Below are 23,386 nucleotides of genomic sequence, written 5' to 3' on the forward strand. Positions count from 1 at the left end.
ATCAAAATTCAGTTCCAAGAAACTCAGAATCCCAAAAGAGAAAGATACCAAACAAGACACAGCCAGCTATATCATAGCCAAACTGCTAAAAATCAAGAATAAAGAAAAACAGCAAATACAAAGGTAAGAATTACAGAAGACTAATTTTCAGAAACTGTGCAAGCTAGAATACAATGGAGTGGTATCTTTTAAGCACTGAAAAATAAAAATCAACAGAGATCTTAGAATTCTATTCCAAGTGAAAATACCTCCCAAAAGTAAAGATGAAATAAAGTTTTTTTTTAAGACAAACAACATTTGGGGGAACTCACTGCCACATAAGAATTGCAATACCAAGTGGAGCTGTCAAAGAAATGAGTATCAGAAATAATTAAAAAAAAAAAAAAAAAACAGGCACATAAGATTTTGTGTTTTTTTTTTTTAATTTTTGACTTTAAAATTAGTTTTTCTTAATACTTATTTCTTTATTTATAGCTGCGTCCGGTCTTAGCTGTGGCATGCAGGATTTTCACTGTGGCATGTGGGAGCGTGTGGGCTGTGCAGTTTGCAAAGCGCGGACTTAGTTGCCTCGTGCTATGTGGGATCTTAGTTCCCAGAACAGGAATTGAACCTGCATCTCTGGCATTGAAAGGTGGGTTCTTAACCACTGGACCACCAGAGCAGTCCCATCTCCTTATATTTTGAACCTTTGTGCCCTCATTTGCCTCACTCATTCCCGGCTCCTAACTCTGGGTTAGTACTCTTCTAGCAGTGCCCAGGTTTCTGTGACAGACTCTGTCGTCCAGATACTGTCTGTCCTGCTGTGCTCCCCCTCCACGCTCCCTGAAGGAGAGGTGACAGGCACCGTGAGGCAGTTACTCTCATTTAGATACTTTCAATCCCTTTCACTTGACTCTGCACAGACCACTTCCAACTGGTGTTACCGAAAAATTTGGCTGATATACCACATTCACTTAAAATATGCCATGAATTAGTCCAGGCAGAGCAGAGAGAAGTGTCTGATAAGGTGACAAAGCTCATTATTTTTAGCAAATATCTGTTACCTCCCAGGAAGCACTGACCCTTGAGGCAGTGGCCTTGTGTGACGCTATGGAAACTCTTACAAAACTCTGTTTGTGGACTTGGGTGGGGTGGGAGTGAGGAGTTTCCTTTAATATCTTCCAAGAAGCAAACCTGGATTCTTTGAAGACAAATTTGATTTTTGAAAAGCGTTAAAATTCAATTACTTCCAAGCCTGGGAAGGTACACTGGATCATCTTATTTTTTGTTCACAAACAAGAAGTGAAGTAAATAATGTGAGTCATTTTCTTGTGTAACTGACAAGTCAATTACAGAGTTCAGCTTACTGTGGTAGAAGTTATTATTTTGAAGGCCATCACGCATTTTGATGCACATATTTTTGTGTTTGAAGAGCCACTCTTATTTCCTTACCTATTTGATATTTGGAAAACCTCATCTCCTAAGTAAGGGTAGAGTTAATACACCACAGCTTTTACAAAGAAAATGATACAATTCTAATTTAACCATCCAATAGTAAGTTTTATTAAATAAATTTACTAGCTTAATAGTAAATGATTTCTGTCTTTTTAAAAAGATTGCTTTTTATGCTGACCATTTTTTTTAAGTCTTTATTGAACATGTTACAATATTCCTTCTATTTTTTGTTTTGTTTTGGTGACAAGGCATGTGGGGATCGTAGCTCCCTGACCAGGCAGGGATTGAACCTGTACCCCTGCATTGGAAAGTGAAGTCTTAACCACTAAACCACCAGGGAAGTCCCAATAAATAGTTGAACTAAGTGGTTTATTTAAAAGTACTTCAGATTTCCCACTATGAATTGACCTTCTGCAGCAAAGAAAATAATTTACTGAAATTTTTAAAATTTCAACAATACTCCCAATTCGGCATTCATTTTGGCCCCCCGCTCTAGATATATGCTTAGTGGCTCAGGCATGGTGGCCAAGATAAATTCTAAACTGCATTTTACAGTAACAGCTCACAGCTGTAAGCCTGCCTGGGTTAGTGACAAGCTGGCTCTTATTACAACACTGATGTTAGATGTCAGTGCTGTATAAAAAACTGTAACACCAGGTGCCCTGCCAATCACAGTTGGAAAAGTCAAACATCATCCCCTCATAACTGGTACTTCATAGTCTTTGCTGATGGGTTGCAGTAAATATTTGGAAATCTGCCTGAGGTTACACACAGCTTGTTGATATTAACAAGAGTCAAGGAGGTTAACTGTGTCCCAAGCTTTGAAAATTCTCCACTGTATTTTTAATCATAAGCCCCTTTTCATCAATAACCCATTCATTATATAAAAACTCAACACTCACTTTATGAAACGATGGAGTCTATATCCACTTCTAACTTCCAGCCACTGGGTAAATGCATACTTCCGTGTATTTTCATAAAAGATAAGTCTTTCAATCACTAGAAGCAGCTGTCCCACCTACTCTCCAACTCCAAATTTTCTCTTTTCCAAGATAAACACTGCTGTTCCCTTCACTGTTCATCATATGAAATGCTTTTGCAATCCTCTATCTTGGTTGAAACCCTATGTGTATGCTCTAATAGTCTAAACATGACTTCACAAAAACAGAGAGAGAGATTATGTAGGTTCTTTTCATGATGCAGGTAAAACCATGAAATATATTTCATTTATCTTCAGGGCATGCAGCTGGAAAAATGATTCCAGATCTCTCTTATAAAGATGTTTCAGTAAGTGGAGGATCATTTTTATGCTTGCCCCTCCACCACATGGACCCCAGGAAAAGTAAAAATCCCACTGAGTGTTTCAACAAACTGAAAACATAAACCAAAATAATCCATCAGGAGTTTATTTTAATCTATGTTTCAACATAAGTAGTTCTGTGTCTATTTGTCTTCTGTAATTTTACACCACTCCTAAAGAGAATGGCTAATTTCCAAATAACTTGCTGGGAAGTACCATAGCAAATAACAAATAATAAATGCTTCACACTTCTTTTGATGGCATTAAGTTTTGATCCTGAAAGAAACCCAACAACTTTTCAAATGTGTTCTTCTGTAGGCAATCACAATTTTCATTTGCTTATTAAAGTCATACTATCAAATATTATCTGAATAATTTAGACAAGTTGTGAAGTTCTTTGAAATTTTCCAATAGGAAGACAAACTTTTCTTTTACCTCCTTCTGACTTATTGGAAATTGATTTTCATGAAGATTAATTACCATCCAATAAACAATATTCTAAAGTGTGATGATAATTCTGAGAATCTTTGCTTCATAAACGCTGCAAATTCCAATACAAAATGTCAATGCCTATCAAAGTATCTGAAGATGTCTCAAAATGCACTCTCTGTGTACAGAATTTTAAAATTTATTAAAAAACTTTTTAATTCTCAGAAAATTTTAAAAACTGACTTAAAATCTTTTCATTAGGATGTAGTTATATAATGACTGAATAAATTGTTCTGCTGCCTATGATAATAACATCACTGAGAATTGATATCTAGATTTGTTCTCCAGGATATTTTGCCAACAAGGCTAATGTATCTAGTCTGACTTACTTAGGTTCTTGTCTGGTGCCTCTGGCTTCCCCAAAACACACTGAAGTATTAGCCAACTAGCATTAGGCATTCTGTGCAGGGCCAAGGAAATGAACATCATTGATTTCGGCCAAGAAGTTTCACTATGTTTCATGGCCAAAGCCAGTTCACACTACTGCAGGTATTTTCCTGGTGTTTGGCAATGTCTATAAAGGTTAGGCAACCATGCCTGGAATTCTGTTCTCCAGACTGTGAGCTAATAAATGGGTATTGTTTTAAGCTTCTAAAAAAAAAAAAAAAAAGACCAGGTTAAAATGGAACTTTACATCAAAGGTCACCTACTAAGATACTGCAAATACCCATGGATGGTGGTTTACGGCTCCTTGATCTACAGGAAAGGCAGCATGTGGCTGTCTTACCTTGAAGTCCTCTTTCAGCTGGGAAAACAACTGGAGGGTTGATCTATCAAAGCTACCATTTGCTATCTACAAGCCTGATGGCTTAAAAACCATCTTTACCTTGAGAGTCAATTCTGAAACTGTGATATTCAATCCTTCATTTGTGTATTTCCCTTTCAATGAATCCAACTGTTAAATAAGACAAATGTTTTAGACAGGATATTTTTAGATCCAGATGCAAATGTATTTGAAATGCTTACATCTTAAGAATGTGCAGGTGTGCTATGAACATATACAAAATACAGAACAAAGATCAGATTTTGCTTTCACATTTGCCATGAAGTTTCTCCTTTCCTCGTGACCTTGTTTATCCTAATGGAAATTCTTGTCAAGTCCCATATAATAAAAAGGTTTGAACATAGACTGAAATTATTTAGTAGCTCTGATTTATGATCAGGTGTATATATGTATATATATATATATATATATATATATAGGATTAAAAAGAATTCTATAGAGAAATAAAAGATGAAGCAGTTCATTAAAGGGGAAAATCTTATTTCTGTAACTATATTTCATTTTATACTGATAGGAACAGAATAAAAATCCCACACTTAAATAGGCACAAAGTTTCTGTCTTTGATGTAAGCCTGAGGACTTTTAACTTATCTCTTATCCACTTATCTCTTGCCCATTTTTAATAAGTACATGCACCATTAAATTCTTCCCTTTGTAGACACAGAATAAAATACCTTTATGTCGGGAAATTGGCCCAGATAGGTGTCCAGTGTCAGCAAGGACCCATCCACTAATTTCTGATGGAAGTCTTCCCACAGCACATCACATTTCTGAAAGAAAAAAGGAAATAAAGAGATGAATGCAGAATTATTTTAACTGGATACCTTTCACCAACTTCTAAAAAGCCTGAAACTATAAAATCAGATAAGTACTAGTTCCTTGGATAGTAAATGGTAGAAGGAATGTGGATTATTTAAAAATACCTTAATTTGGCTACCATTTCTAAATTTACAATACTGAATATATAGGTTACCTAAGGGCTCAGCTCATTTAAAAATGCATTTCTGCTTCTGAATTAATAAAGAATGTATTCAACAGAAACTTCAAAAGGCTCCTGGTGTTGGTGGTTTAGTCGCTAAGTTGTGTCCGACTCTTGGCAACCCCATGGACTGTAGCCTGCCAGGCCTTTCTGTCCAAGGGATTTTCCAGGCAAGAATACTGGAGTGGGTTTCCATTTCCCTCTCCATCAGAAGGCCCCTTATAAATCCTTATAAATGGATTTTGGGGCTAAGAGTCTGAAGAAATCCAGTAAAACAGCTTGCTTCTGAAGCAGTCCATGAAATTAGAAGCCACTCCATACAAACAACAAACCATTGCTGAAGCTTCCACACAGACAGCAGAAAACTTATAGTTACACTGGAAAGGGCCCTCCCATGCATGGAGTACCAGTTATGATAAACATAGTGACTATCAGATATTATGACTGTTATGACTACTACTGTCACTCTGTCAAGTTATAGTTGCTCAGATACATCCGACTCTTTGTGACTGCAGGCACTAAAGCCTGCCAGGTTCCTCTGCCCATGGAATGCCCCAGCCAAGAATACTGGAGTGGGTTGCCAGGCCCTTCTCCAGGGGATCTTTCCAACCCACGGATCTAATCTGGGTCTCCTACATTTCAGGCAGATTCTTTACCATCTGAGCCACCAAAGAAGCCCAAAAGTGAAAGTATTAGTTGCTCAGTTGTGTCCGACTCTGCAACCCATGGACATCAAGGCAGCTGGTTAAACACTTTACTTGTCTGTGTGTGTGTGTGTGTGATTTAATTCTCACAATATTCTTTTTTATTATTATTTTATTTTTAAACTTTACAATATTGTACTGGTTTTGCCATATATCAACATGAATCCGCCACAGGTATACACGTGTTTCCCATCCTGAACCCTCCTCCCTCCTCCCTCCCTGTACCATCCCTCTGGGTCGTCCCAGTGCACCAGCCCCAAGCCTCCAGTATCATGCATCGAACCTGGACTGGCGACTTGTTTCATATACGATATTATACATGTTTCAATGCCATTCAATATTCTTATGAGGAAAAGTCTTCCTGTTAACTTTATGTAGAAGAGAATGCTGAAGCCCAGAGATGATATACAACCTGGCCTAGGTCATGTAGCTGGTAAATGACAGAGTCTGGGTTCAACGCTTGAATGTGAAGCCCACGATCTGTCTCTGACACCAGGCTGCCTCACCAGCACAGGGTTCATATCCCAGCTTTGTGACTTTAGAATGAGTTTCAGCTTACCCAATCAAGGGAACTGACAACATAAAGTGCCTCACAGAATCCCAAGCACATAGCAAGTGTGTAAGAACATCACTCCATATTCTTCCCATCACTACATTTGGGGTCTCCTGACACCATCTACCCTTTCTTTCTCCTTAGTAACACAACCTCCAGTTTCTGCCAGGCACATGGCCTCCTAGGACACAGACCACATTTATCAGTCTCCACTGCAAGCTACTGTAGCCATGAGACTAATTCTGCCAACAGGAGGGACTTGAAGGCAACGTCCTTAAAGGGAGGTTTGTCCTCCACGCTTCTTCCTTCCTGTTACTGGAAGACAGAAATGAGTGCTGATAGCCAGAGCCAGACAGTCACTTGAAAGCAGAGATGACATCAGGGATGCAAAGATGGGCCCCTGATGGTCGTGGGTTCCCCCACCACACATGGGCTGCCAACCTTCAATGTCCATTATGGGAGAGAAGTTTCTGTCTTGATGAAACCACTTTTTAATGGTTGATTTGCTTCTTTTTCTTTTTCACCCTTTAAAACCCAGTTCTAACTGTTATAGATCCTTATTCAAGAATTTTATGCAGCCCCAAAATTTAAATCCATTATACAAAAAGGCTTATATTCTATCTGAGCAGACCCTCTGAACATGCGGTGTCAGGTGCTTCAGCTTCAAAAGAGCTCATATTTGGGTCAGCAACTGAAGATTCCCAAAATTCTGGAAGCCACAAGGACCAAGGTAGGATATCAGCTGTTTCCTTAGGAATAAAGGTCAAGATCGTGGCATTTGCCACACAGAGAATCGTAACACAGTGTTCGGAAAAGCCATTTATGCAAGCTTCTATCATTCCCTTAAAAAGTCTTCTTTTCATGATGAATTTTAAATGTTACACCTCTAATCAGAAATTTACAAAATGAGGTAAGCCTTTAAAACATGCTGTTGAAACAGTGTCTTTATATTTAAGAAATATGAGAAGATGTAATTACTCAAAACAGCATTGAAAAATGGTGTGTGGAGGCTGATTTTGCCCAATTCACATCCTGAAAGGTTTCAAAAGAAGTTAACAGAGCTAACAAGAGCCTTATTCATTAAAAAACTAATCTCTGTTTCTATCACAGTCATAACAAGATTATGATTTGTGATCAATATGGGAGTGTCAGAATTTTCAGGGAGCAACCCAGATGAGTTGTTAACCCATCTTTCCAAAGGCTGCATAGATGGTCAGCATGTCACCTACCAGATCTTCCCCTGGGTTGTGGAGGCCACATCTCTTAGGTCTTCCATGCCTCACGAGAAGCAACAAGCTCCCGTGAAGTGGGCATGACAAACAACCACTCTTTGTTTTAACAAAGAACTTGGTCATGAGAAAACTCCCGACAGCAGGATTCCTAACGTCTGTAACAATCACATGAACTGTGCACTAGGTCGAGAGTGTGAGTACACAGGCTTTCAGTGTGTTATTAGGAGGTAAAATTAACACTCTCACTTTGCAGATGAGGAAACTGAAGCCAAAGAAGGTTGAAGAACTCACCCAGTGTCACATCCCATCCTGCCTTCCTCAAAGCAACAGTAACTACTTTCTTGCTTTCCAGAGCCAGACAGCCCTGGGCTAGACTGCATTTTAAGTGTTAAGACATGTCTTGGGATAAAGTATTTCATGAATTAAATTTCTACTGGCAAGGTCTGTCCTTAGCCCTGCAGACTGGCGAATGGACCAGCTGGTGGTAAACTGAAACAGATCCTCTTCTCAGCTCCTGTACCTGCTTTCAAGGAGGGATGGGGAAGTAGGGGCAGTACATAAAATCATGTCATGAGCCAATTCTCCTGCTGAAATGGGCTAAGAAGTGTAGTAAGGAACAGAAAAGTGCTACTCTTATGTTGAAGAAAAACAGTCTAAAACTCCCTGCTTTCTACCCAAGTGGTTTTATCATCATGTTCACTCCTCACTATGAGTTTGGATCAATCTGGATGGCGGAACTGCACAGTGCCTTCTGGGTACATGGTGTCCCCTCCTGATTAGGGCCATGAAGTGCTGAGAGGGGATAAGTTGAGTGAGTAGGACATGGTGGGACCCGCAGGGAAGCCATGCTGGGCCTCCCGAGCGCTGTGACCGGCTCTCACCTCGCCAACCATTTTCACATCTTCACGCCCATACCAGTCAGGCTCATAGACTTCATGCAGTGACTCGGTAAGCTTCATGGAAGCCTCTTGCATGCCTAGCGTTGGAGAGAAACAATTCCTGTTAGAGAGAGGTGGGTGAAAAGTCTCTTCCTCCTTCCCCTACTTTTCTAAGTGAGAGGGAAAATCTTGAACACTTGCTAAATGTTTAAGGAAAAACTGGGCAAGTACAGCTGCTATTTGCATTTGTAGTCACGTCTTTCCTGATTCTGATTACAGCATGCACCTTCTTGTATTTACAATAACAGTGACAGATACAGGATCTTAAAAAAATAAATGAATAAACAAGGCATTCTATTCTGAAAACAATAAGTGCTACTAGGCTTGCTGTCACTTGTTAAATGATGTGAAACCACAAATGTACAGGCCACCTAGAGCTCTTCTCTATAAAATGACAGAGTCCTAGAAATTAATCCCAAATGAATTTGAATATTAGAAATAAAGCTTTTTTTTTTTTTTTTTGAAGCAGACAGAAGCACCATCAACAGGATTTTGGGGCATAATATTTGAACTGTTTTAAGGGGCCTAAATTAAAAAAAAATTCTTTTTCCAATATCAAAAGCTATATATACAGTTTTAAGTTAGAAGCCTCAGAGAACTTCAAGTTCTTCAGTCTATGGGTCAGAATTTTAATTATTGGTATAATTTGGTATGTTGCAAAAATATGGTTTATTAACAATAGTAAAGATATAAAGTTTCCCAGTGCAGCATGGTGATATAAAGTGTCACTAAGTCTGTTTCAATCTCCCCTCTGCCCCTCCTTCAAAACATGAGGGTAAAGTGTGGACTACAGTGGAGACCACTCAGGGCTGGGAACAGAACAAGGAGGAGTCTTGGCTGGTGACTTGGAGAAGTGCCACTTTGGCACCAGACTGTCCCTCGTAGCTAGAAGGTGAGACCTGGCTAAGTTGGTGCCTTGGCCTTTGTCACTAGGAGAAATGAAATGAGGCTGGATAGAAGGAGAGGAGAGAAAAACCAGAGTGCCATCATCATAAATAAAAGACACATCTCATAAACTCAATGGCAGTGAATCAAAGAGGGAAAGTTTTTTGTTAAACTGAAAGCTGCAACACTCTAAATTCAACCATGTGTTTGTTGGATTTAAAGCAGTCAGTTTTGGGTTCAACCGTGAGAGAAAAAAAGCCAAAATAGAAGGCGTCTGAGGAGTTTGAGGTTTTTGAGCACAAGCTACCCATTCTCCTTGCTTGGTGCTTGTAATAAATTTTTTTCTGCTCCAGAAAATGAAAAATAAGATGTATGACATGATCAAAGTATATCCTCAAACAATATGTACAAGAGTCACACAATGGAAAATTATTCAGCAGCACAAAATAATGAAATAATGCAATTTGCAGCAACATGGAATGACCTAGAGATGATCACACTAAGTGAAGTAAGTCAGAGAAAGACAAATATATGATATCACTTATGTGTGGAATCTAAAAAAAATGATACAAGTGAATTTATTTACAAAACAGAAACAGACTCACAGACTTAGAATACAAACCTATGGTTATCAAAGGGGAAAGGCAGGGGAGGGATAAATTAGGAGTGTGTGACTAACATATACATACTACTTCACATAAATCGATGACCAACAAGATCCTACTATATAGCACAGTCAAATATATTCAATATCTTGTAATAATCTATAATGGAAAAGACTATTAAGAAGTGTGTGTATATATACACACATATATGTGTATATACATATAACTGAATCACTTTACTGTATACCTGAAACAACAACATTGTAATCAAATATATTTCAATAAATTATTTAAGAAGTAAAATAAAATATTAATTCCACCCCCCAAAAAAGAGTCAACATCTAATCTGGTATTTCACAATACTTTCCCTCTCTCTAGAGGGGCTTCCCTGATAGCTCATTTTGTAAAGAATCTTCCTGCAATGAAAAAGACCCCAGTTCAATCCCTAAGTTGGGAAGATGCACTCGAGAAGGGATAGGCTACCCATTCCAGTATTCTTGGGCTTCCCTGGCGGCTCAGCTGGTAAAGAATCCTCCTGCAATGTGGGAGACCTGGGTTTGATCCCTGGGTTGGGAAGATCCCCTGGAGAAGGGGATCCAGTATTCTGGCCTGGAGAATTCCATGGACTGTATAGTCCATGGGGTCACAAAGAGTCAGACACAACTGAGTGACTTTCACTTCACTTCACTTCAGGGGACAGACAGTCCCCCTTGTTTTCCCCTGGTAAGATGCAGATACCTATTTGGTTTTTGCACACGGAAAGTATGAACGTGTTTCGTAGCCACATGACGTGTGAAAGCCTGTGACCCTCTCTCCATAAAGGGCACATCACTGAACATGTTTAAGGACGCCCTTTACCACGAGGAGTACAAACAACCCACACCAGCTGAAATGACTTGACAACCACAAGATGAAGCCCAGCAGGGTGCTGTGGGAAAGCAGTGATGACTCAGTTCTCTGGGTACACTGATGAACCAGTCTTGTAGGTATAGAGACAGGCAAGCGTTGCATTGTGTGTGTGCTTCGTCATGTCCAGCTCTTTGTGACCCTTTGGACTGTAGCCTGCCAGGCTCCTCTGTCCACTGGATTTCCCAAGCAAGAATACTGGAGTTAGCTCCCAATTACTCCTCCTGGGGATCTTCCCAACCCAGGTATCAAACCCATGTCTCTTGTGTCTCCTACATTGCAGGTAGATCCTTTTCCCACTGAGCCACAAAAAGTAATGCAAAAACTTCATCCATCCTCTAGCACTCTGAGTCCAAGCAAGGAAGAATCTTTCTCTTGTGATGTGGTCTTCACATGCAGTTACTGCTGACCATATGTGGCAGGAATATTTATCTTGAATGTCCATGTTTAACCCTAACCCTAAGCAAACTAATACTAAGAAATGCACCCATCAAATTCATACCAAAAGTGCATCACTAGTTAGAACTCTATCATTCAGATGGCAAAAGGCTTCTAAAGTTTTTTTTTAATTCTTCAAGTCAGATGGAAGTTATAAACAGCACATAGACAAGCTCTTAATGTCTTAAGAGGAAGAAAGAAGCATGATGGTATTGCAGAACAAAAACCGTTGTGGTGGAAAATGAAACTGTGACTTAAGTTTAAAATAAAATTATATAAATCTTACTCCTTGAGGCAAAAAAACACAATGTTGCAGTAAATATGTCTATTATCAGCCCAAAATAACTACTAATTGCTGTGTGGATAAGTAGAGGTGTGAGTAATTTGGGAAGACATTATTTTGACAAAAAGCTGTTTCTACAACCCTCCATAGGAAATACTCTGACAGATAGACAGGTGAACAAAACACAAGTCTTGCTCTTAAAAGACAAAAAGATTGGCATAGATTTAGAATTTCCTCTGGTGGCAGAGCTAAAGAGGAAAAAACATAGCTAAAACCCAAGTTTCCTTCAAAGTAATTTGGCAACATTAAAGCAGAATAGATGCTAAGTGCCAATGTTTTCTTGGGCTTTCCAGGTGGCTCAGATGGTAAAGAATCCACCTGCAAGGCAAGAGACCTGGGTTCAATTCCTGGTCCAGAATATTCCCTGGAGAAGGGAGTATTTTCTTAAAAGATTAGTGGTTTCCAAAACCATAAGTATCAAAATTCATACATAGACGAATGATCATCTTACTACTGGATGGGAACCATTTCCCTCTCACCAAAAATTTGGAGCATCCTAGACCTCAGTTTTCCAAAATATTCATTAGTAATAAATTATAGTACACACCATATGTTATAGGAATAATACATGAAATGAGCCATAAAAAGCTTATGTCTGTGCCTGGCACACGTGTGTTCAATAAAAGTGAACTATAATTATTATTAAACTATTAGCCTAGACTTCTAAAAAGTCTCCAGTTTCATTTCCTCTAGTTTGTATTTCATACCATTACAATAATTATTTCTAAAATGCTAATCTGATCATGTGACTCATTCCCTCACCTAAAAGAATGTAAGGACTCCCTTCTCCATTGACACAATAAAACCCAAGATTTCTTCTACCTGGAAAGTCTTTCCAACATCAACCTCTTTCCCTGGCATATCTTATCACCTGATGACTATGGATGTCCCCTTCTTGGGTTCATTCAGTGTAAGTTCTGCAGAAGGGCCATTCCTGACCTGGTCTCCTGTCCCTCAGCTAAGGTGGGAGGACTCTCCTTTGCTGTGATAGCACAGAGCATGCTTCTCTTAAACTACACATTACCATGCATATCTGGCCTTTTTGTTTATTAGCTTTCTCTACCACAAGCCCCATGAGAGCAAACACTGTCTCATTCATCTCTGCATCCCTATCTTCTAGAACAGTGTCAGGCCCATAATTGAGACTCAATGCAATGTTTGCTACTAAAATCAATGAGAGCATAAGTCCCCTACAAAGCCCAAGCCATCAGCAGAAATAACAAAGCCCCACAGGAGTGAATGCCACCCAGAGATTAGGGATAATAAAACAAAGAGTAGAGCTCATTGAATCCAATTTCATAGAATGCCAGTAGCAGAGATGTGGGGGGACTTCTGAGAGCAACTGGAGCGCTTTATAGCTGAGGAACATCTGGCACATTTTACAAATGAGGCAGTTGACAGGCTTGGCTTATCCCATAGTTGCCTCTGAGACTGGACCCAGGACTCATCACTCTACTGGTGAGATCTCATTCTCTGTAATGCTGCCTGTATTAAACCACCCCATTAGTTAGCTAGAGTTGTTCTTGTGAAAACCAGAAAATGGGCCATGAAAGCACTTTGAAAAAGCAAATTATAATCTACTTAATGTATAACCCTTATCTTTAAGTGTGTTTCCAAAACTCAAAATATGCCCCAAGGAATGCTGATTCTTTCTAAGACTTTGAGAAGAAAAAAGCATTCTACAATTAAATCAGTGGAAAAATGCTGCCCATGCCACAGGCCTATGGGAGATTAGATTAAGGGTTAAGGGTTCTGATAAACTCTGTAGTAAACTGTTTAAAAACTCATTCCACAGCCTCAGCCAGTCATTTAAACAGAGATCTCTCTTAGAGAAGAGAGATTTGTTTGTTAGTCTTGTTTGTTAGTCATGCAATCAACAAAATTTGTGGGGAAAAGCTACTAGACAGTCCCTCCTCCTTCATATGCAGATGTCACCATGAGAAGTGGGGTGCAGGGCACAGACTGATGGAAGAGTCTCTTTGACACTGCACCCATTGTCTCCCTGGAGCCAAGTCTTCTCACAGTGGATTCTCCTTCCAGACCACATTAGGGAAAAGAAATAAGCCAATCTTTTTAAATAGCATTCTCCATACTAGGGCAGTAAAATAGACCCAAATACATAGTCTTGGACAAGAGATCCAATTCGCTCATTCATTTAACAAAAGTATCCACTTTTTTAAAAATCAGCTAACAAAGAGAAAATCCTATACTTTAAAGTGTATGACTTCTTGTGTTCAAATCTTGAATCAACAATGAAAAAATTACCTAGAGTGCCTTCTATTTTCTGACCAAACTGTTAGAAATATTTGAGGTAAACTTTTTTACAGCAGTTAACTATGACCTCTGTGAATTATGGGGGTTAAATTCTCTGGGTCTTACTTCTTTACAAATGAAGTAAATGATTGCAAGATAAGGCTAATGTCATTTAGCGTGTGATGGGTGGTGACAAAGATACTTCTTTTACATGCGTAAAACACAGTACACAGCCTGCTGCTGCTGCCGCTGCTAAGTCGCTTCAGTCATGTCCGACTCTGAGTGACCCCACAGATGGCAGCCCACCAGGCTCCCCCATCCCTGGGATTCTCCAGATAAGAACACTGGAGTAGGTTCCCATTTCCTTCTCCAATGCATGAAAGTGAAAGTGAAAGTGAAGTCGCTCAGTCGTGTCCAACTCCTAGCAACCCCATGGACTGCAGCCCACCAGGCTCCTCCGTCCATGACATTTGCCAGGCAAGAGTACTGGAGTGGGTTAGTACACAGCCTAGCATGTAGTAAAGTGAAGTCGCTCAGTCATGTCCGACTTTTTGCGAGCCCACGGACTGTAGTCTACCATGCTCCTCCATCCATGAGATTTTCCAAGCAAGAATACTGGAGTGGGTTGCCATTTCCTTCTCCAGAAGATCTTCCTGACCCAGGGATTGAACCCAGGTCTCTCATTAAAAAGCAACAGAGGTAAGTTGTCATTACTCCATTGTACAGATGAACTCAAATTATGAAACAATGCAATACTGATGGCTATATAGTTCAACGGCAGTCCAAGGCAATAGCAAGGTCTCAGGAAACACAGAGACCAGACCATGCATTGCACCCCTGCTGTTTAATAAGCCCATGACCCTAGACAAACTATTTAACCCTTCTATGCCTGGCTTTTAACGATAAAATGAAGATAAAATAAGTACCTGCCTCATAGAGTTGTCAGGTGAATTGAAATTATATGGCTGGTTTATAAAATAATAAAAGCGTAAATACATCTTAGTTTAAAAATTACTTTCACTGATTTTGACTTTTATGACTAATTTTTATTAAGAGCTTCATTATGTAGCCATAACTTTGTAATCAATTTCATACATCCACATGGAAACTGTTAAGAATAAATTCTTGGAAATGAAACTAGTGTGTCAAAAGGCACGCCCCCCCTCCACACACACACACACACAAAATAAAAAATCACATATGAAAGCCTTTGCCAAATCCCTCTTCAAGAAAGCAGTCTTACCAGAAGTGTACAAAAGGAGTCCATTTCCCACGGCTCTGCCAATGCTAGGTATTACAGCTCTGTTTGGGGTCTTTTTTTTTTTTTTAACTTTTTATGTCTTTGAACACTTACAAGAAAAATAACATCTTCTCCCTTTGATTTCATATTATATTCTTTGAATACTCAGGACAAGCATTTTTCACATTTATTACCCACCCACAGATCTTCTTTGATTAATTTTCTCTCCATATGTTCTACTCAGTTTTTCTTTTGATCCACTAATCTTCATTTAGATTACTTACTGAGCTCTTTATCTCCTGGCTCACTTGCATTAAAATATGCTGTCAAAATAATTTTTTAAGCATTGTGTACATTAATGAGGTCAAATCTCTCAAACTTGCCCTTTCCAATTTCTGCCTTCTCGGGGAGCCTTGTAAAGACCTTGTCACCGGAGACTGGAGATTAAGTCTACTGTATTTTATTCTGGCACTTGAGCGCATTTCTTTGTCTACATATTTAAATTTTCACTATATTTGGAAATAAGAAGGAGAGACTAGAGAATGAGGTTGGGAATCTCACTTTTTTTCTGAGTGTTTGGCCAGTTTACCCAAGACTCATTGTCAGATGATCCATTCTCTCCCCACTAATCTCAAAATCTGCCTTATCATCCACCGTGGGTGCACTTGAATCTGACTCAGTGCAGGGGACTGGGTGTCTCCGGAGGCAGAGATGGAGTACCCAACCTGATTGCTCTCTCCACTCTCCACCACTAGCCTTATTTCCTCGCCTTGAATATCAAGAGACTAGAAACAACAGCAGAGCCTCTCTTTCCCCTACAGTGGCAGGGCTTCAGGTGCAGCTGGTCCTGACAAGTCATAGGCAATTCGGGGCCATGTTTCATGTCAGTGCTGCTGTCATCCCTTGCCTGCTCCTGCTAGAGGGCTTATGTGCAAGTCTAAGAGCCTCAAACTCTTGGGACATACTCTCCCTTGGGATGAAACCAGCTGCAGCTTTTCTTAAACAAGGTCTGCAGCTCACTCTAACTCTTCCTAGAAAGCTCTGGCACATGGGAGGCACTTATTCCTAGTTTACAGCATAAGGGCCCACATATTTTTTTCCTTATACACCCTGATTATCATTTCAATGGGAACTGGGGACTGGGTAGAATGGAACACCTGTGCTCAAGTACCCATCCTGCCAGAAAGCCAAATGGCTTTCTAATTAACACTCGATCCTGTCACTCTTGAATTTCAAGAACAACCCGTGCTTGGTAACATGCAGTAAACAACCCAGACACATTACCTTTGATAGCTGCTAAGTATCCTCGGAGTTCTCGCTGAAGTCTGGTACCCTCTGCCTGAAAACACACAAACACAGAGATGCTCAGCATCTTGTTTATATTTTGCATGCAAACATGCACAAAGCCATAAGCTTAGAGTTATTTTTACCAGAAGCTCATTCTTGAAAGAAAATAAATATGTGAATTCAGACTAAACAAGGTATCCATCACTCTAGATATTTACAGAGATTTTATTCAGCTTAAGAGGGAAAGGAGAAGGCAAGTAAGACTTTGCTAAGAATAGAAACTGACCCACCATACAGCCTTCTATACATTCAAGAGCTAGTAAGTCTCTCAATTTTGACACATAGGTTACAATGGTAGGAAACCACCACTGTTCACTGTTTAATATGGTAGCTACTAGGCCAAGGTTGTCAAGTGTTTACAATGTAGCTAGCCTGAATGAAGATGTACTGGAAGTGTAAAATACTCACCGGGTTACAGAGATTTAGTACCAAAAACATACACACACACACACACACACACACACACACACATATACACACATATATCATTAATATATTCTAGATAGACTGTATATTGATTCAATATTTTGGATATAATGCATTAAACTATATTATTAAGATTCACTGTAACTCTTTTCAGTTTTTCTTAAATTGAAGTATCATGCATGCTCAGTTGTTCAGTCATGTCCAACTCTTTGCAATCCATGGACTGTATAGCCCACCAGCCTTCTCTGTCTGAGGAATTATCCAGGCAAGAATATAGAAGTGGGTTGCCACACTCTTCTCCAGGGGATCTTCTCAACCCAGGGATCAAACCCGAGTTGGTTTATAATACTGTGTTAGTTTCAAGTGTACAGCCTCTTTTTACTTTTTAAAATATGGCCACTAGAAAATTTTAAATTATGAATGTGGTGTATGTTATATTCCTACTGCTGCTGCTGCTGCTGCTAAGTCGCTTCAGTCGTGTCCAACTCTGTGCGACCCCACAGACAGCAGCCCATCAGGCTCCCCCATCCCTGGGATTCTCCAGGCAAGAATACTGGAGTGGGTTGCCATTTCCTTCTCCAATGTATGAAAGTAAAAAGTGAAAGTGAAGTCACTCAGTCATGTCCGACTCTTAGCGACCCCATGGACTGCAGCCTACCAGGCTCTGCCGTCCATGGGATTTTCCAGGCAAGAGTACTGCAGTGGGGTGCCATTGCCTTCTCCGTATATTCCTACTGGACATCACCAAAATAGAGAAATTGTTAGAGTGTAAATTTTGGCCTAGGAATACTTGTTTTGTTTTGTTTTGTTTTTTTCACATTTAACATTTTTTCTTAGATTTTATTTTTTATTTTTTTATTTTTTTTATATTTATTTTTTTAAATTTTATTTTATTTTTAAACTTTACATAATTGTATTAGTTTTGCCAAATATCAAAATGAATCCACCAGGAATGCATTTATAAACTCACAGACTCTGAGACTACGATTAGATTTTGGTATGGAGTTACCCAAGGAAATGTTAATGGTCGTGTGGGGAAGTGAGGCAGGGAGGGAAAGAGAGGTAACTCAAGGTGCACTAACAAGTAAGTTTCCACAGTGGGGAGCCCTGCCTTAATTCAACTGGGGAACTCTAGGAGACAGACTAAAACACCCTACAGACATCCTCACCAAGGGACAAGAGAGTTGGGACATTTAATATCATCTCCTGTTGGACATTGGCTAATGGCTGCTTCTTAAAATGAAAGTGAAAGTTGCTCAGTCATGTCTGACTCTTGTGACCCCATGGAATAGTCTATGAAATTCTCCAGGCCAGAATACTGCAGTGGGGAGCCTATCCCTTCTCCAGCAGATCTTGCTGACCCAGTAATTGAACCAGGGTCTCCTGCATTGCAGGCAGATTCTTTACCAGCTGAGCTAGCAAGGAAGCCTGAACCCTGCTTCTGGGGAACATGAATTCCCTATTATATCCACACAGGGGCAGACAGGTCTCTAGGAACCATAGTAAGACCTCAATCAAAGAGTTCTGCTGTTGGCAACTGCAAGTCAATCTAGTGGGGTCAGAAAAGGTAGGTACCGAAGGCATATAGCTGGGCACCAACGGTGTTGTCTATGACACTGCAAGGAAACACATCAAAAAAATGTATTTTAACTGCACAGTCATTGAATAGAAGTACACAGAACTAGCATATAGAATGACTCCACCTTGAAAATTAATATGATCACAACTATTTTACAACTCTAACTTGATAGTTAATAATATAGCCACTAATATAGTAACTATAATGGTCATATTCATTTCAACAAGCATTTGTTAGAATTTACCAAAAAGGAATCCTTTAAAAGAAATGAAGTAGCCCTCATAGTCAACAAAACAGTCTGAAATGCAGTACTTGGGTACAATCTCAAAAATGACAGAATGATCTCTATTCATTTCCAAAGCAAACCATTCAGTATCACAGTAATCCAAGTCTATGCCTCAACCATTAATGCCAAAGAAGTTGAAGCTGAATGACTCTATCAAGACCTATAAGACTTTCTAGGAGAAGGCAATGGCAACCCACTTCAATACTCTCGCCTGGAAAATCCCATGGACAGAGGAGCCTGGTGGGCTGCAGTCCATGGGGTCACTAAGAGTCAGACATGACTGAGCGACTTCACTTTCACTTTTCTTTTCATGCACTGGAGAAGGAAATGGCAACCCACTCCAGTGTTCTTGCCTGGAGAATCCCAGGGATGGGGAGCCTGGGGGCTGCTATCTATGGGGTCACACAGAGTCAGACACGACTGAAGCAACTTAGCAGCAGCAGCAGCAGTACAAGACCTTCTAGAACTAACACGCAAAAACGATGTCCTTTTCATCATAGAGGACTAGAATGGAAAAGTAGGAAGTCAAGAGATACCTGGAGTAACAGGCAAGTTTGGCTATGGAGTACAAAATGAAGCAGGGTAAAGGCTAATAGGATTTTGCCAAGAGAACGGACTGGTCATACTAAACACCCTCTTCCAACAACCCAAGAGACAACTCTACACATGGATATCACCAAATGGTCAATAACAAAATCAGATTGATTATATTCTTTGCAGCTGAAGAAGAAGCTCTACATAGTCAGCAAAAACAAGACCAGGACTGACTATGGCTCAGATCATGAACTCCTTATTACAAAATTCAGACTTAAATTGAAGAAAGTAGGGAAAATCACAAAACCATTAAGGTATGACCTAAAACAAATCCCTTTTGATTATACAGTGGAAGTGAGAAATAGAGTCAAGGGATTAGATCTGATATACAGAGTGCCTGATGAACTATGGATGGAGGCTCATGACATTGTACAGGTGGCAGTGATCAAGACATCTCCAGTAGAAAGAAATGCAAAAATGCAAAATGGTTGTTTGAGGAGGCCTTATGAATAGCTGAGAGAAGAGAAGCTAAAGGCAAAGGAGAAAAGGAAAGATATACCTATCTGAATGCAGAGTTCCAAAGAATAGCAAGGAGAGATAAGAAAGCCTTCCTCAGTGATCAATGCAAAGAAATAGAGGCAAACAATAGAATTGGAAAGACTAGAGATCTCTTCAAGAAAATTAGAGATACCAAGAGAACATTTCATGCAAAGATGGGCACAATAAAGGACAGAAACAGTATAGACCTAACAGAAGCAGAAGATATTAAGATAGAGATGGCAAGAATACACAGAAGAACTAAACCAAAAGATCTTCACGAACCAGATAACCATGATGGTGTGATCACTCACCTAGAGCCAGACATCCTGGAATGTGAAGTCAAGTGGGCCTTAGGAAGCATCACTACAAACAAAGCTAGTGGAGGTGATGGAATTCCAGTTGAGCTATTTCAAATTCTAAAAGATGATGCTGTGAAAGTGCTGCACTCAATATGCCAGCAAATTTGGAACACTCAGCAGTGGCCACAGGACTGGAAAGGGTCAGTTTCATCACAATCCCAAAGAAAGGCAATGCCAAAGAATGCTCAAACTACCATACAATTGCACTCATCTCACACGCTAGCAAAGTAATGCTCAAAATTCTCCAAGCAAAGCTTCAACAGAACGTGAACCGAGAACTTCCAAATGTTCAAGTTGGATTAAAAAAAGGCAGAGGAACCAGAGATCAAATTGCTAACATCCGTTGGATCATCAAAAAAGCAAGAGAGTTCCAGAAAAGCATCTACTTCTGCTTTATTGACTAATCCAAAGCCTTTGACTGTGTGGATCACAACAAACTGTGGAAAATTCTTCGAGAGATGAGAATACCAGACCACCTGACCTGCCTCCTGAGAAATCTGTAGGCAGGTCAAGAAACCACAGTTAGAACTGGACATGGAACAACAGACTGGTTCTAAATCAGGAAAGGAGTACATTAAGGCTGCATATTGTCACCCTGCTTATTTAACTTACGTGCACAATGCCAGGCTGGATGAAGCACAAGCTGGAATCAAGATTGCTGGGAGAAATAACCTCAGATATGAAGATGACATCACCCTTATGGCAGAAAGTGAGGAGGAACTAGAGTCTCTTGATGAAAGTAAAAGAAAAGTGAAAAATCTTGCTTGAAACTCAACATTCAAAAACTAAGATCATAGCATCTGGTCCCATCATTTCATGGCAAATTGATGGGGAAACAGTGGGAACAGTAAGAGACTATTTTCTTGGGCTCTGCAGATGGTGACTGCAGCCATGAAATTAAAAGACACTTGCTCCTTGGGAGAAAAGCTATGACCAACCTAGACAGCATATTCAAAAGCAGAGACATTACTTTGCCAACAAAGGTCCATCTAGTCAAGGCTATGGTTTTTCCAGTGGTCATGTATGGCTGTGAGAGTTAGACCATAAAGAAACTGAGCGCCAAAGAATTGATGCATTCGAACTGTGGTGTTGGAGAAGACTCTTGAGAGCCCCTTGGACTGCAAGGAGTTCCAACCAGTCCATCCTAAAGGAAATCAGTCCTGAATATTCATTGGAAGGACTGATGCTGAAGCTGAGGCTCCACTACTTTGGCCACCTGATCTGAAGAACCAACTCTTTAGAAAAGACCCTAATGCTGGGAAGGATTAAAGGCAGGTGGAGAAGGGGCTGACAGAGGATGAGATGGTTGGATGGCATCACCAACTCTATGGATATGAGTCTGAACAAGCTCCAGGAGTTGGTGATGGACAGGGAAGCCTCCAGTGCTGCAGTTCATGGGGTCACAGAATCAGATAGGACTGAACAACTGAACTGAACTGAACAAAAAAGGAAGGGGATGAACAGGAAAAAAACTAATTCCTTCAGTAAATTACAATCTCGTAGAGGAACTAAAATATCTATAGGAAAAATTGCATCTCAAAGCAGATTATATTAACTTAGTCATCCAGAGTATTTGGGAATATAAAGGAAAGATAAAATGCCCAGTGCATTTAAAAACAGATAGTGATTAATACAAATAAACTCTGAAAAAAAGTGTTTAAGACCATGCTGGACTCCAAAATAAATTCTGGAAGAGAATATTTTCCTAGATATTATAATGCAGGTATAGTGACATTATTTCTCTAAAGTCTATGTAAAACTCTGGTGAGGTTTTCTTTACCTGCCTTAATCTCAAGCTATTTTTGCAACTCTGTAAATCCAGGTATTACTAGATGAAAGTTTAATGTTAAGTCATTTGTTAGCACATATAAACTTCAACACAAATGGTGCTATTCAGAATGGCAACACAGAAATCATCAGAGTTCTAAACAGCTGACTCCCTTTCTTGTGGCTCAGTATGGCTGAATATGAAAACTCTAGGCTTCCTTTGTTTTTCTGAGCCATTCAGAAATACAGTGTGAGAGCAAACTGCCACAAGCTAGACGGTTGGATGGCATCACCCACTCAATGGACATGAATTTGAGCAAGCTCCGGGAGTTGGTGAAGGACAGGGAAGCCTGGCAGCCCATGGGGTCACAAAGAGTCAGACATGACTGAGAAACTCAACAACAATAGTGGCTTTCCAAAACATCAAAGTATAGTGCAAAACTGTAGACAGATGATAAGGAGAATGAAGAAGAATGTGAATGATAAACACTTGGGTAAAGGTAGAAGATAAGAAGGATCCACAGAAGAAACAGGTAGAGTCAAGCCAAGGTCCCCAACATGAACATAAAGAGAATCTGAGGAAAAAAGAAGGAAGTCTTTTCCAGTTGATTATCGATTTTGTGACAGGTACTGTGTAAGATTCTAAGTATGTAAAATACTGAAAAGATATTTTGGGGGGGGATTTTATTATTGTCACATCTACACTGCACCTCCCTACCAGATCTGCCTGGGGGAGGATTATAGTTCCTGCCCCATCAACAACAAGCTTGGCTGTGGGACTTGACTTGGTTAATGAAATGTGAGTGGAAGTGCCATGTGCTACTTCTGAGCAGAAGATATAAGAGCCATCGCATACTCTTATCATGCCTTTTCCCCTCTAGTATGAGCCCCATGATGTTCCAGACTGGGTTTGCTTCTCCAGCCTGGGTCTCAGAGTGAAGGGAAGATGAAGAACATGTCCGTGTATGTTTTCACAAGTGAGAAACCAACCTGCTCTTAAAAGCCAATGAGGTATTGCCACCATGGCATGACCTACCATAAAGAGCCTGATACGATGGTTCAACGTCAAGAGCAGAAATGCAGAAAGGCAGAGGAGGTTGAAATCTAGCAATAACAACAACAACAAAAAGCCAGTGGAATTACTGAGCAGAAAAGCATTAAAGGTATTTACAGAAACACTTCAGAAAGGAACTCAAACTGAAAAGATGATGGACAAAGTGCATGGTTTAGCAAATGGAGTTTGAGAGGCAGTCATGTAATTGATAGAGGCTGCATAGTACTGAGAGAGGACAGCAAGGCCAGAATCATCTGTCCCAACAGATGGCAGATCATTTAGAGAAAATAATATGTGAACTCAGACATGTGATTTACTCAGGTAGATCTAGAACCAGGCTGATCTAAAGCCTACATCCTAAAAGGGGCAATTAGGAAGGTATGACTCCCCTAAGGCCACATTTTTCAAAAT

At 39.9% G+C, this 23,386-nt stretch overlaps 1 protein-coding gene across 1 annotated transcript in view; it reads right to left on the bottom strand.

Annotated features, from left to right (window-relative positions):
• The window catches only part of AMPH (amphiphysin), a 212,888-nt gene that overhangs the window by 79,260 nt on the left and 110,242 nt on the right, over nucleotides 1-23,386 (bottom strand). Inside the window, exons 3-5 of the mRNA XM_027539161.1 lie at nucleotides 16,368-16,422; nucleotides 8,357-8,451; nucleotides 4,682-4,777 (exon numbers count right to left, since the gene is read on the bottom strand). Coding sequence (XP_027394962.1) covers nucleotides 4,682-4,777; nucleotides 8,357-8,451; nucleotides 16,368-16,422 — 246 coding nt within the window. The remainder of the gene's footprint in view (nucleotides 1-4,681; nucleotides 4,778-8,356; nucleotides 8,452-16,367; nucleotides 16,423-23,386) is intronic.

Source organism: Bos indicus x Bos taurus, chromosome 4 (assembly GCF_003369695.1).
Source record: "Bos indicus x Bos taurus breed Angus x Brahman F1 hybrid chromosome 4, Bos_hybrid_MaternalHap_v2.0, whole genome shotgun sequence".
Lineage (NCBI taxonomy): Eukaryota > Metazoa > Chordata > Mammalia > Artiodactyla > Bovidae > Bos > Bos indicus x Bos taurus.